The sequence below is a fragment of the Equus asinus genome, chromosome 29, assembly GCF_041296235.1.
Source record: "Equus asinus isolate D_3611 breed Donkey chromosome 29, EquAss-T2T_v2, whole genome shotgun sequence".
Lineage (NCBI taxonomy): Eukaryota > Metazoa > Chordata > Mammalia > Perissodactyla > Equidae > Equus > Equus asinus.
The window spans coordinates 30,928,455-30,943,469 of NC_091818.1; the positions used below are offsets into that span (position 1 = coordinate 30,928,455).

General features: G+C 42.0%; 1 protein-coding gene across 1 annotated transcript in view; it reads left to right on the plus strand.

Annotated features, from left to right (window-relative positions):
- CUBN (cubilin) overlaps positions 1–15,015 on the plus strand; it is a 256,171-nt gene that overhangs the window by 90,837 nt on the left and 150,319 nt on the right. The window contains exon 28 of the mRNA XM_044762035.2: positions 1,230–1,380. Within this exon, the coding sequence (XP_044617970.2) occupies positions 1,230–1,380 (151 nt within the window). The remainder of the gene's footprint in view (positions 1–1,229; positions 1,381–15,015) is intronic.

Sequence of the window (15,015 nt, forward strand, 5' to 3'; positions counted from 1 at the left end):
TTGGACTATCATTGTCTTTCCTGGTTGAAGACATATGGCAGAGAGATTGATTGTTTGATTTTGAAGATGTGTCTCTGATGGAATTACTAAATGAGGGAGGTAAAGAGTGTACAACAGGGTGTATAAATACCTCAATGGGAAAATGGGCAAAGACCTCCACAGGAAAGTTCCAAGAGAAGAAATCTAAATGTCCTGTAAAGGTGAAAGAACCTGCAACCTCAAATTAATGCAAATTAAGACAATTACAAAAGAAGCCCCTAGTTTTTCACCGTTATCGTCAGCTTTAAAAATAATCACAGTCATAATTGCCAAAGTTCCACTGCGAGAAACATTTCTGTAAACTGCTGGAAGGAGGATAAATTGCTGTAAAATTTCTGGTAAGAAATTTAATAATATATGTCAAGAGCCATAAAGGTTATACCCTTTGATTTGTTCCTCTTGTTGAAAAATCTTTCCTGAGGGAAATTTCAAATATCAAACAAATATTTATATTGGCAATAAAATTGGAAATGTCTTAAAGGAACAACAACAGAATTGTAATGTAAATGTAGCATTTTATGCCACCAATAAAAATGTTTACATAGACTATTTAGTGACATACTTAGTGAAAAACAAGGAACACAATTAAATGTGTGGCCAAAATTTATCCACACGCATAGGCACCTGCACACGTGTGTATATGTACATATCCAAACAAATGAAAAAATGCTAAGGAGAGAAACTTCTGCTATTAACAAAATATTAACAGTGGTTATCTTGAGTGAGTTTAATTTTTGTATTTTCCTTCTTCATGGCTTTCTAAAATGTCTAATTTTTTATAGTTGGTAAGTATTCATTTAGAAATTGGTATCTTGCGATTATAATGCTGCTATTCATCGAGCATCTTTTATGTGTCATTGATATGTGAACGTGTCTCGTTCTCCCACCATTTCCTTATTCTGTGCCGGAATTATACTTCAGAGGGGACTTGCTAGGCTGACATAAAACCAAACAATTAATATTTGGATTTCCACACTTTTTGGGCTTAGGAATTATCCGTAAAACTCTCTGTATATAATTATCTATTTTTAATTATTATGTTAAGCCTCTTGTCCTCAACCCACCTCAGCTGATTTACCCTTAACTTTGGAACCAAGGAACAGCTTTCACTACGTGAGTGGACTTTGCTTTTTCCATCTGAGAAGGCACATGAGACTTTTTTACTTGGGGAAGTTTCTCTCTGATTTCAGCTCTACGATGGCCCGCAGTGGATGGGGCGCTACTGTGGAGCAGATATTCCGCTTCCAGGGAGTACCACAGGCTCCAAGCTCCAAGTGCTGTTCCATACCGATGGGGTGGGCCACCGTGAGAAAGGATTTCAGATGCAGTGGTTCATTCACGGTAAGCCCTGCACCCATCTCAGCTGTATTTGGCAGTTGCTGTTTGACCAAGAATTGTTCCCTTTCCAATTCTATGTTGGAAACAATAACATTGACAAATAACAGAACCCTGGTGGTAATCTGGTGCTAGGCCTTAGAAAGTTTACTCAGACATCAGTGGCTCTTGGAAAGTTAAATCATTCTCTTAGGGTTAAGGGAGGAAGTGAAGTCAAAGTGGACAGGCTTTGATAACCACTTAAGCAGGTACAGTGATAAACTGCCTCAGAGAAAGGAGGGAGCGGAATGAAGTTTCCAGGGGTGAAGACCTGTACCTAAGTGTGGCAGGCAAATTGCAAAGTGGGATGGGAGTGGAATAGAATGAGATTTAAGGCTCACTTGCCATTCAGCTGAGGAGGAATGACAGGGATAGAAGGGAAAGAATGAGAGTCAGTCAGAGCAAGAAGGGGGAAGGGCAAGGATTGGGCTGAGAGGGGAGCAGGAGCGGAAAACTTAAGCTAGCGATGCCCTCGGCCAGGGTCATGCCGTGTGTTGTACTTGCCAAACAGGGGAGGGGCTCATCAGAGCCCACCTATGGATTGCTGGTTGAGGAAGCAGGTAGGGATAGTCATTCCTCTGAAGATGAAAATTCATTTTTAACAAGAGTTCTGAAACTTCTAAACTGACCTCGTGTGGTCCAGTCTAAAGGGAGAGGGCCACACAGCAGTGGTTCTCAAAATGTGGTCGCCAAAAGCAACATCAGAGTCACCTGGAATTTGTAAGCAGTGCAAATTCTCGGGCCCCATCCAAGACCTACGGAATCACCAACTCTGAAGGGAGCTCGACAATCTGTGCTTTAACCGGTCTCCCTGGGGATAAAGTTTGAAAACCACTCTCCTAGAGTGATCCAGACCTGAAAAAAATAGTCCTTGTGAATATTTTAGTAGTTGTTCTCAACGAAAGTCTTAGGGCTCACTGGTGTGTTTCAATCAATTTGAAAGAGAAGCAGAGTTGCAGTATTATACCAGGCCTCACACACAAACATCGAAACTGTGGCTCTGCCGTCAAGATCAGGGGTGAGCCCAAGGCACGTGCACACGGATGTGTGTTGTGGTTGACTCCTGAGGGTCGTTAACATCATCGCGCCTTTATTATATGAATCTCAGCACTGTACATAACTGGGCAGCCCTATTTTATGCATAAGAGTGTTAGATGTTCTGTTATTATGAACTGAATACTGAGTGTATTTCTGCTAAAATATAAGTATGTGGTTTTCGGTATTTAAAAGTATTCAGTGGTAATCCACAGGGCCACTTACAGCTTGAAATACAGATTAGGAATTCCCAAAGTAAATAAGCTATGAGAATTAAGCTTGTGGAAGTCCTGGACTGTCCTCTTCATCAAGTAGGTAGATTTAACCATGGAATATCAATTTATTTACTAAATGAAGGGACTGGGTTGATTCATCTTATAACACAGTCCATCTCTAGTATTCTGTGATTCAGAAATGGCATGATTCTAAGAAAACTAGAGACAGTGTGACGAGACCTAGAAGAAACAGGAAAATCTTGGGAAATGACCCAGATTTTCAAGGTAACACCCATGATGCTACTTTTTAGATCACACTTTGGGGAGCAAGAGGAGAGCAGGTGTACAGGTGGGAGAAATAACGTGGTAGAACGAGAGCATCCCTAGGGACTAGAGAAAGCTTCTAAGATGCTTCTAGGGCTCATTGTACTAACAGCAGAATAGGATCTTTAATCTTTCAATGTCAGTAGGTTAAGGGCTGAGATGTCGTTAAGAGAGAACCTTACTGCTTCAGAGATCCAAAGCTCTCATGTGAGACAGAGGGTGGAAAGGAAGAAATGCTAACCAGGAGATGGGGGCTCAGGGCCCAGGGGAGTGGTCCTTAGCCCTAGATACACACACCTTGGAATTGCCTGGGAGTTTTAAAGAGGACGCATGCATAGGTTCCAGCCTCCAGAGAGAGGATTCAGTTGGTCCACGGTGGGTCCTTGACTATTGCTAATTTTAAAAAGCTCCCTAAGTAATTCTGCCATGTGGCTAGGGTGGAGGGTTTTAGGAGTAGGACTCTGCTGGTTTTATCTTCTCTTCAGTGGGTTGCTTTCTCTCCCCTCCAGGCTTTTCTAGCCACACTAAGGAGTATGAGTTAATGGGCATTATTGTCTACACTGTATTACTGTAGCATTGGTTTTTTCCAGCCAGTATGCTAGACATGGCTGAATCCTCTGCTGAAAGTGGAATTTTTGTGGGGAAAATTTATTTCTACTAGTTCCACTTGGAATCTGTCTTCATTTGAGAGAGTCAAAGACACTCTCTGTCTATTCTCTTTTCCTGTTTACTATTTCAAAACTTTCTCCCAATTGCTGAAAACTTGCTAAGCTAGGAACCAGAGTCATGCAAAATTTTGCCAACTGGGACCAGAATTGAACAATTTTTTTAAAACTCTGTGCTACCCACTATATATAAATTACACTTAGGTAGGGCCTTCTGGAAGGCGATTGTTAATGGTCTAGATCTGTGTAGAATTAACTATCGTGTACTATGGTTATGCAATGCCACAAGTACGCGGAGTCTATACTCTGCATCTGAACTAGATCTTTAACTTGAGATAGCCTGAGAAGATGGGCCAACAGAGAAAACGAGGGTCAGGGAAGAGCTTCCCCCACTTCTTACCCATTGGAGCTAAACCGAAGACATAGAGTCTGATTTCACAGTCATCCATGTGTTCGCTTCACGGATACTAAGGAGCTGTTTGGGGCCAGGTACTCTACTAGGGCTGGGGACAGGGTGTGAGTCCTACCTGCAGGCGTGGTTCCTACTTTCATAGAGCTTACAGTCGATTGGGAGAAGTAGCCATCAAGCAAATAAGCCACAAATAAATATAAAATCAAAAGTGTGGTAAGCACCAGGGCCACACAGAAGAGGATAGCAGGTCAGAGAGGTCCTGCGGGAGCATAGGACCTTTGAACTAAAATCGAAAATAAGCAGAAGTAGGCAAATAGGAGAAGGCAAAGGATTCCCAGTAGAAGAAAGACCTTGTGGTGGGAGGGAGTAGGGTGAGGATGAGGGACCCAAAAGTGCAGAGTGGATGGAGTCCAAGGGAGCAGTGCTGGGGGAGCTGGAGAGCTTAGCAGTGACCAGAAAGTTAGAGTCACGCACTGCTAGGGGCCTGGGCAGGGCTAGGGGCTATCTCCTCTCTTTCATGTAAATCCTTCAGACTTCAGAGAAGCGAATTTTGAGTGGGATCTTGAAGCAATGAAGCCAACATGGCATGTTGTCGCTTGAAAACACAAAATAAAATATGAAATACAAAGAACTGCAAAACAAATACAAAATCCAAAATACATTTAAAAATTAGGCTCAATTTTAAGGTATAATAGAAATTTCTTGATTGTGTGTTTGTGTGTGCTCATGCACGTGTGTATGTATGTAATTCAAAAAGATTGTCTCTGGGGGCCAGCCCGCTGGCGCAGAGGTTAAGTGCACATTTTCCACTTCGTCGGCTCCGGGTTTGCCAGTTCAGATTCCGGGTGTGGACATGGCACCGCTTGTCAAGCCATGCTGTGGTAGGCGTCCCACATATAAAATGGAGGAAGATGGGCACAGATGTTAGCTCAGGGCCAGTCTTCCTCAGCAAAAAGAGGAGGATTGGTGGCAGATGTTACCTCAGGGCTAATCTTCCTCAAAAATCATCTCTGCATGGGCTTTCTAGATCCCGATCTCAGAATCAGGATCGAGTGCCAGGGCCCTGGACACCTGGCCTGACACCAGCCCTGAAGCTTCTCTGCCTTACCTGGCCAAGGGAGTGCCTCTAAACTCCTAGCCTCTTTTCATCAGCATCAAATCTCATTTCAGGTCCTCTCTCCCCTTCCACTCTTTTCCAAACTCTGCAATAAGAACTCCAAAAAACTCTTCGCTGAGAGTTCAAAATCTACGGTGGCATCATTTCCTGCGCATTTTACCAATTAATAAATAAACCTGTTTACAAAATGTGCCTCTTTGTCAACCGCACAAATCTTCTATTTGCTTTGAGAAAATGGATCTACAATCGGGCTTTCTTAGTGGGTCCATTTTTTGTAGATGTGAGATTAAACCACACTGCCTTGCCTTTATGCAAACCATCAAAGAGAATCCCACTCTGGAAAGAAAGAAATGGCCACAGTTCCCCCGCCCGGCTAAACGGTTCACAGTATTCAGCATTGACAGCATTGTCCAGGGGCTGAATTCGGCTTCCGTCTGTGTTGCTGAAGGGAGTGTAGAACTTTCTGCAAGCTGTGTGAATAGGGGCCTCCCAGCCAGCTGTGCACACCACTCGCCTCTTGTGGTCGGCTCTCCCAGAGGCCCTCTTTCACTAGGCGGTGGAATCCAGCACACAAACAAGGTCAAGGAGCTTTGTGAGTGAAAGAGTGACATTTGCAAAGGGAGAGACCGCTCAGCTGGGAACAGCAGGGAAAGGGGCGAAGGGGCATGTGATGGGGAGGTGATGTCACCCTGGGTTTTCACAAAGGAAAGTGCGGCCTTTTCTTTGGGGAGATAGATGACATCAGCCTCTTGAATGGGGGCTGGTTCCATTTTATCTCTTTTTAGCTCTTAATGAGATTTCTCAAGCCTTGAGGGTTTTCAGAAATCAGCTCAGGGAGAACATTTTAAAAGCCTTATTAGATCCTCCATAGCTGGCTTGGTTTGAACATGAGCCAGCGCCTTCTCGACTACCTGTGGACAAGCAGCGCCGCGTCAAAGGGCTTTTAAAAAATATACTTTCAATGCCCTGGCAAAGAGCCTCCGTGAGGTCAGCAGTGTTGCTCTTAAACGTTCCCTCCAGTTCTGCTTCCCTCACTTGGTCTTTTCAAAGTCTTTCTTTATTGTTGGTCTTTCAGGGGAATTCCTTCTAATCTGTAATTTTTATTCCTTTTGTGACTTAGAGTATATGTGCAAGGGTTTCTGGGAGGTTCACCCTTTGAGGACAAAGGATTTATCTTTTGTAATTCCGTTATCCATTTGCTTTATACGGAATTGCTGGGTGATCACCCAGCTGGGTGTGAGGATGAATAAACTGGGCTGTGTGAGGAGACGTGCTGGGCCTCCCCGCCAAAGAACAGACAGTCTGTAGTGTATCACGTGATAGCGATGACACAGAGCCTCTGTAAGAAGGAATTTGTGGAGAACATGTTTTTCATTCAGTCATTCGTTCAACCAACCAACCAGCCTATGTTTATTCACTACCAGGTTCTGGTCTTAGTTTTTAGAATATAGAGAGTGTATTTGTTTGCTCAGGCGGCCATAACAAAATACCACAGACTGGCTGACGTAAGCAGCAGACATTTATTTCTCACAGTCTGGAGACCGGAGGTCCAAGATCAAGGTGTCGGCAGGTTTGGTTTCTCCTGAGGCCTCTCTGGTTGGCTTACAGATGGCAGCCTTCTCGCTGTGGCATCATGTGGCCTTTTCTCTGTGAGGGTGCATCCTGGTATCTCTTCCTGTGCCCAAATTTCCTCTTCATATAAGGACACCACTGATACTGGATTAGGGCCCACCTAGGGGGCCTCATTTTGACTTAATCACGTCTGTAATAGCCCTGTGTCCAAATGCTGTCGCCGCATTCTGAGGTACTGGGGGTTAGGGCTTCAATCTATGAATTTGCGGGGAGACACAATTCAGCCCATAACAGGGAGGAAGGAGATAGTCATCTAGTTGGCTTCAAGGAGTTAGTCATCTAGTCGTGGAGACAGACAAATAAACCAAGTGTAGAAATAAGTCCATAATCCGTGATGCGGTGGGCACCGAGGAGATCTATGATAGCCCGAGGGAGTTCCAGAGGCCTCCAGGCAGCTTTGATACTTGAGCTGAGTTTTAAAGAATGAACAAGAGTTGATCCATCAGACAAATATCTGAGAGAGGAAAACATTTCTAAGAATAGAGGGAGGGAAACTTGAGATAGTGCCAAAGTTTTGCAATGGACAAGGATTTCAGCTATGGCACACGTTCTCAATATCAACCCCAAGGGCATGGAAATTGGTTCTTGGGAGGGTGAAAAGAATCCTATGCTTTATGTATAAAGCACAGATATATAGTACATAACAGATACATAGTGTATGTGTGATGTTTAAATTTCACGGGGGAAAACTTGGGAAGAAAATATCTAAAAATTTTAGGCTCCTTAGCAGGGCAACAATGAATGCAGAGTAGAGAAATACCGGGCCAAAGGGAGTGATCGACGTCGAGGCAGGACAGGTCGTCAGAGACCAACTGATTAGAGCTGTTGCAAGAATATGGACTTTATTTCTGCCTGTCTGTCCTGAGTCTGCACAGTGCAAAAATTCACGACAATCCGGAGGTATGACACTCAAAATGAAAGTATTTTATGAATCGCGGTCAGCAAAGATTCCAGGGCTCACCCACAAGGCCGAGATGTGAATCATGCCATCTGGTCCTAATCTCAGACGGAGACCTTTCTTGTCTCTGCTGGTGACGAATTGCTTTCACAGTGTCACTTCCTGCTAGGCAGTGATAGACATAATGTCACAGAGAGCGAAGTGGTAAAGCACCTGTCCCCATCTGCCTCTAAAGGAATCTCATTTACCATCAAGAAAGCATCCTTGGTTCAGAAAGTCTGTGAGCAATCTCTTGTAATGACAAATGGGTAAAAACAGACTGCTGTGATTGTTTTATTATAGACTGTGATATGAGTGAAAGAAATCCTGTTCCGTTTGAGTAGAAATTTAAGTAAAAGAAGCTTTTAAGAGACATTAGTTCTGTTTAAGTTACAAGTTCTTTCCCTCCATTCTGACTAGGCTTTCTTTCATGTTTATCCATGCTGTGTCCTGTCCTGCTTATCCTGGCCACTTCAGCCTATTTGATAGTTTGAACTTTTGTCTTAGTGACACTCTTAGAAAATTTTTAAGCATGGACACTGAAAATGAATATGTTCTTAGTGTAGAACCAAAGATTTCTGCGTTGTGATACTGTTTCTGATTTTTGTTTTGCAAATTATTACTTTTTTGCAAAGAAGTTCTCAAAGGATGATGCTAATTTTAAAAAATCTGTTTACAAGCGAACTCACATTTGAAATTAGGATTATAATTTACTAAGGAAATCGTGCAGCTCTTTTGCCTCGGCTTCAGAACTTTCCCAGCAAGGTTCTAGTAACCAGAGTCAGCGTTACACATAGGCAGACGTTTCAGAATGAGTGGAAAAGCTAAATCCTGACATTATTTGCCGCCTTGACGACAACAGAAAATACACGTACACACAGTTGACCTTCATTTCATGTTGGCTCTGAGTCCTGTAACCAGTGAAGTCCGTTTAGGAGTCTTGCATCGCAATTCCCGCGTCGCTACCGTTTGAAAAAGCTTGACTTCTATTTCCATTGCTGTTCTTTGAAACAGTTATAAAAAGAAAAAAAATGACCCTCAAACAGCCATGACCTTGCCAAATCGTATATTGCACAATTTGTAATAGTCCTGGTGATTTGGGCCAAAGGAAGGGCTTTCTTGAATCTTCTGTTTGTGTTCTGGTTCCCTAGCAGCAACAACCCTGACAGATATTGCACATACTTTCTAGGGGATTCCACACTTTTTTGTACAACACGAAAAAAGAAGTCACACTTTTTTTTTCACAATTTTGTAGCAGCCAGAAATGACTAAACCAACACAGAGCAAACAATATGTTCAGTATAACCTTAATTTTTGTCCCTGAGATTTCTCTTTTTGGGTGTTTACTTAAATATTGCCATATTTGTCTCTGACATTACGTATCCAAGGACTCGTTTTATGTGTACACCACTGTGCACTCAGAGACTAATGGCAGGTTTCAGTGGCATTGACTCACAAAACAAAAGATGAATCTCTGGTGTAGGACAGTAACTGCATTCTACAAGGTTTGATAGAATTTTATGTTCTCTACATAAGTAATGACATTAATGTACCTTGTCTCTGATTTTTTTTTCTTTCTAGTTATACATAGGACTACTCACAGGTTGAATAACATAGATTTTACCACCTAAATGTGATTTTAAATGTAAGCCATTAATTATGATAAAAATAAGCCACATTGCCATATAAAAAGTGAATGAAAATATGACTAAATGTTTGGTGCATTGGTTTGACATCTCATTTATTATTACTGTCATTGATGTTGACATTTAAAAAAATGACACTTACCATGTGCTGTGTGCTTTGGTTAGTGCTTTAAAAATATTATCTCATGTCTTCTCCCAAATTCTCTGAAATAAGCATCATCATCCTCACATTGTGGATAAGAAAACTGAGGAAAGAGTCTTCGAGAACTAACTTCTCCAGACTCACAAATCCAGAAAGTGATGGAATCAGAACACAAAACCACGTGTGATGTTGAACTCCAAAACCTGTGTTTTAAATAGTTACACTCTGAGTAAAAGCAAATAATTTCCCCCCACAGCTTTTCATTGCAAAAAAGAACGATATCACAATGCAAACAAGGTCAGAGCTTAGAGTAGGTAATTTTGTAACTAAATTCCCACTGAGGATAATAAATGTTTTTAAATCAATGTATGCAATCTTTCCCAAATAAATAATGTCCCGGGTCCATGGGCTCCCCACTGAATTACACAATCCATTCTTTCTTCACGTTCAAGTAGCAATAACGGAGGTGAAGTGTCTTACTTTGCAAACAGCTAGTTCAAAATAGCTAATGCTTGTTTATCCTTCAACACAATGTCTGCTTTATTACTCTTTTATAAAGTGCTCTTCTTTTGGCGTTGCTACACATAACTGATGGAATCACATGCTCCCAAGCGGGGGCAGACCACAGACATCGTCCAATCTGTTTAGTTAGACAATCCAGCTTGCAAGATGCGTTTTATATTAAAGTGAAGAGAGAAAGGATAGCTGCCCCTAAAATAGATTGGTTTGGCTGGAGGTAAACCACGGAGGATAGAATGGAGCACTGGAAGATTTGGTTAATTTAGGAGCCCAGCCAGAGAGAGTCTGCCCCCACTAAGTTAAGGACCCTGGCTGGCTGGTTGCCTGCAGCATTTGCCCTCTGAGGGATCTGCACCCCTGGTATCTCCATCACAGAAAACAATCTTGTGGTTTTGGCTTGTCAGGGCTGGGAGGGTCAGAGGATACCAGAACCATCGGCGTCGTGCTGCCCACATTTGTCCCTTTGTTGATGTGGAGCAAGGTTGGGGGTTGGGGAAAGATGAGAGAAGGAATTGAGGATGGAGGTGGCTAGTGATGTGGAACCCTGAGGGGGAGGCTGGTGAGCTTTTCCTGCAAGTGTGCTGTATACCAAAATAATTAAATTGAAAGAAAGCTGGATTAGAATGAGTACTTTTAAATAGAAGTATGAGTGTTGACCTTGGAAATTGCATTAAGTGAACACATTTCCTCTCTTTGCCTGTTTAGAGTGTTTCATAAAGTAGTTCTTGGTAGCCTTAGGTGTGACTACTTATTTCAGAAAAGTTAGTCCAGTTGTCTTGGTCCCATTTCCTCTCCTTGGAAGACATTTTTATACTATTTTTATATATTTGTTCAGAAATCTTCAATAATTTCAAAAATGTCTAAGGGAGAGAGATTGATTGATTGATTTCTCATGAATTATAAGCAAGAATTTCTACTGCGAAACCAGTTTTTAATTTGATTGGAATAAGTAGATTAGAAGAAGAATGATCTAGTTAGTCAAATAGAAAAGATGATGAGGTCTGCTATACTTCTCTGAGTCAAAATGAAAGATCTTTATCCTTTCATATACAGGAAATCAAAATTTATATTATGTGAAAAGACCTAAAATATGGCTACATTGAATTCATTTCTCTCTAATGGTATCCTAAAGTGAAGCATTTCAATCTTCAGATTCGGGACGTCTCAGGGAGTCAGATGGCTATGAAAATCTTAATTTTGAATATTCTTATGACATATAGTAATTTAAAAGTCATTTTATAATTATGGACAACGTTGATTTTTTAGCTCCTATTTGTACCTATTTTCTAGTCATTAGCTTCACGTTGTGGCCTTTTTCTCCCCCCCCCCCTTTTTTTTGGTCCCTACCATTAAAAACAGATAATTCTGTTCCATATCCATTGCTTATGGAAATCACTTAGACAAAATGATTATCATGAAGTCTAGGGCTGGGATGAAGTCTTTATGGATGATGAAACTTTCTAAACCGTTACGGACTCCTCAATGCTAAAAATCCTTATCCTTATTCTTGAGTTTGCTTGTTTCCTCCTAATATGATAATTAGCCCTACATTTGTCTCTAGTTTTCTCAACAGACTGTGCTGAGTCTGCACATTTGTGTCCTCTCAAAATTCACGTGTGGAAACCTAACCTGTCAGGTGACGTTATTAGGAGGTGGAGCACTGGGAGGTGAGCAGGTCCTGGGGGCACAGCCCTCATGATGAGATTGGTCTTCCTATAAAAGAGACCCCAGAGAGATCCTTTGCCCTCTTCTGCCATGTGAGGATATCATGAGAAGTTTGTGACCCAGACGAGGGCCCTCACCTGACCATGCTGGCACCCTGATCTCAGACTACCAGCCTCCAGGACTTCGAGAAATAAATTTCTGTTGTTTAGAAGCCACCCAGTCTGTGGTATTTTGTTATAGCAGCTCAAACAGACTAAAAAAAGACTTCCTGTATCTTCTAACCTTATCCTTTACCAACCATCATCTAAACTTCAGTGTGAAAAATAGGATGGAATTAACACAAGAGGGAATAAGGAGAGCTTTCAAACCCACACTCCTTCAGGGGCCAGCCTGGTGGTGTAGTGGTTAAGTTCACGTGCTCCTTTTCAGCGGCCTGGCATTGATGGGTTTCGATCCTGGGTGTGGACTTATACACTGCTCATCAAGCCATGCTGTGGTGGTGTTCCACATACAAAAGGAAGATTGGCACAGACGTGAGTTCAAGGGCAATCTTCCTCAAGCAAAAAGAAGATTGGCAGCAGATGTTAGCTCAGTCAGGGCCAATCTTCCTCCTGAAAAAACCCCCCCAAAACCTGTACTCCTTTAGATGTTACACTCACAGTTGCTACCATGTTGTGCCATCTCATTTATTGGGAAAAGAAAGGGAATCTATTCACTTCCTAGGGCTGCTGTAACACACACTAGGTGGCTTACAACAACACAGATTTACTCTTTCACAGTTCTCAAGGCTGGAAGTCCAAAATCAAGTGTCAGCAGGGCCGTTCCTCCAAAGTCTCTAGGGAAGAATCCTTCCTTATCTCTTCTAGCTTCTATTGGTTGCTGGCAATCCTTGGCTTTCCTTGACTTGTAGATGCATAACTCTGATCTCTGCCTCCATCTTCCCATGGCTTCTTCCTTCTGTGTGTCTGTGTCCCTCTTCTTGTAAGGAAACCAGTTCTGTTGGATTTCAGCCCCACTACACTCCAGTATGACTTCATCTTAGTTTGATAACATCCACAGAGACCCTATTTCCAGATAAGGTCACATTCACAGATTCCTGGTGGACATGAATTCTAGGGGACACTATTCAACCCCATCCAGGAGGTCCGGCAGCTTTTGACCACTTTCTCCTGTCCTACAGTTCACCATGCTTTGTCTTCTTTCTTCTTCTTGTCTTCTTCCTTCCTTTTCCTCAGGAGGATTTAACATTATTTGGTCTTTATATTATATGATTTTTTTCTCTGCTTTCCTCTTGTAATTGCTTCAGTTTGTGTCTTTGTCCTCACGGAGTAAGTGCTAACCCACAAAATCCCCCTGAAAATTAATCTGCAAATCCTTAAGAGCAGATGAATTCTGGGGGCTCCACTCTCTGCCTTTCTTTAGAGAGGACTAGTGATCTGATTTTCATCTTTGATCTCGTGGGACAGATACCTATCATTTGCCTTTCTCCTGTATCCCAGGAGAGTGGCATACACTTTTAGACTGTTGGGGAATTAACCGGTAAAATCAAACGAGGAACTGCTGATTTTTTTGTGGTTCTTATGCGTGCCACAGTCACCTTTGCACAGCTTTGGCCATTTTGAGGAGCTCATATTTCTCTCCACCTCCACCTCCTTCCCCCAAGCTGAAAGTTTCTGGTCAAAATCGCTTGAATTGCATTATTTACATATCTCACAGATGTATCAGAAGTGAGGCCTGTGTACACTAGGAAATAGGTCAACCTTGCCTTGGGTTGGACTTTCCCCATCTTCTGAGCTCTTAGTTACCATTTCACATCATAGCTGCCCCATAAAAACAGTCCTTATTGGTGACTTCTCCTTGTGACCCCACTCCCTCCACTTGCTGCCCTTTTGCATGTCGAGGGAAATTGGGCTAACCAGTGAGGCACCTCTCAAGGTATTGCAGAAGAGAAAGTTTATATTTTTCAGTTAAAGAAAAACTATTAAAGTATAAATCAGTCATTTGAATGAAGTATGTGAGCATCATCGTTTATTGTGCTCAAATTTGTTCTTTTACTAGACTATGGCTTTTCAACTTCTTTTCCACATTGACCATGGATTTCTCAGATTTTTCCCTCAGAAATTAGAGGACAAGGATGTGAAGATGTCCTCTTTAGGTCTGTTCTCTGCTGCCTTTCTTCCAGCTTCAGCGGGCTTCAGCCATGTCAATTCCAAGCTGGCAGCCCCAGTGCCATTGGTTTATGGAACACAGTTTCAGGAAAACACCAAGTGCGAAGAGATGGCTTCATTTGAGCAATTGTAGGGAAATACAGAACATCCTTTTAAACTTTGTGCCTCTGATTCCATTTAGCTGTTTCATTGCTGGTTTGCTTTTTATCAAAGTCCTTTGGTTGAAAAACAACGACCCCAAATCTTGAAGATAGAACAGACATATATTATGCTTAATGTTTTTGTTCTTGAATTTTGTAACTCATTGCTTGTTTTAGACGAAAAAAAAAAAAAGACCAGTGTTAGCAAAGTCCTTTTATGAAAAAGATTTAAATGGTCTTCACAAGTAAGCAGGTTTAGCAGGAGCTTTTAACTCTTCCTTGTTATGAGTTCAGCAGATCAACATGTTTCCTGCTGATAAGGTCAGGGCTTCCTTTCAGCTGATGACTGGGAGTTTGGGGGAAAATAGAACCAAACAGATGATCAGTCACCAGTACTAAAGTTTCATAAAGATTAACTAATTAAAGCTGAAAAACACGATTCTCTTCAGGTCATTATTTTATTCCAGTTCAGCTGATGTCTAATGATGTTAATATATTAGATTTTGTCAGATTTGCCTTAAATTAAATGAAAAAGATTTTTGCTTTATTTGCTTATTTTTTAGGTTTCTATGGTGATTTTTTTCCTCCGTAGATGGACAGAACACTAATGAGGGCAGTGTCCAACACTGCCATCCCACTGCCTTAGGGCTGAAGTGCCCAACAAGGCATAGCAGAGAGAACACAGAACTGGGGCTGGGGGAGGGGGGTTTAAGGGGTGGTAGGGGAGGGGGTGGGCCCCAGAGCTGCCATTCACTATGTGAGCTGCAAGTGCAGCAGCCTTCTTGAGCCTCACTTTGCTCTTCTCTAAATTGGGCCTGATATGATCATTCTTGCCTACCTCACAGACTGGTTATGAATTTAGAATCAGATAGAGTACTTATTAAAAGCACTTTGAAAAATTGTGAGCTACCATACAGCTGTGGACTATCTTTACTGTAGCTTAATGAACAGTTGATTTCTTACTTCTCATCATGTATTTATGATG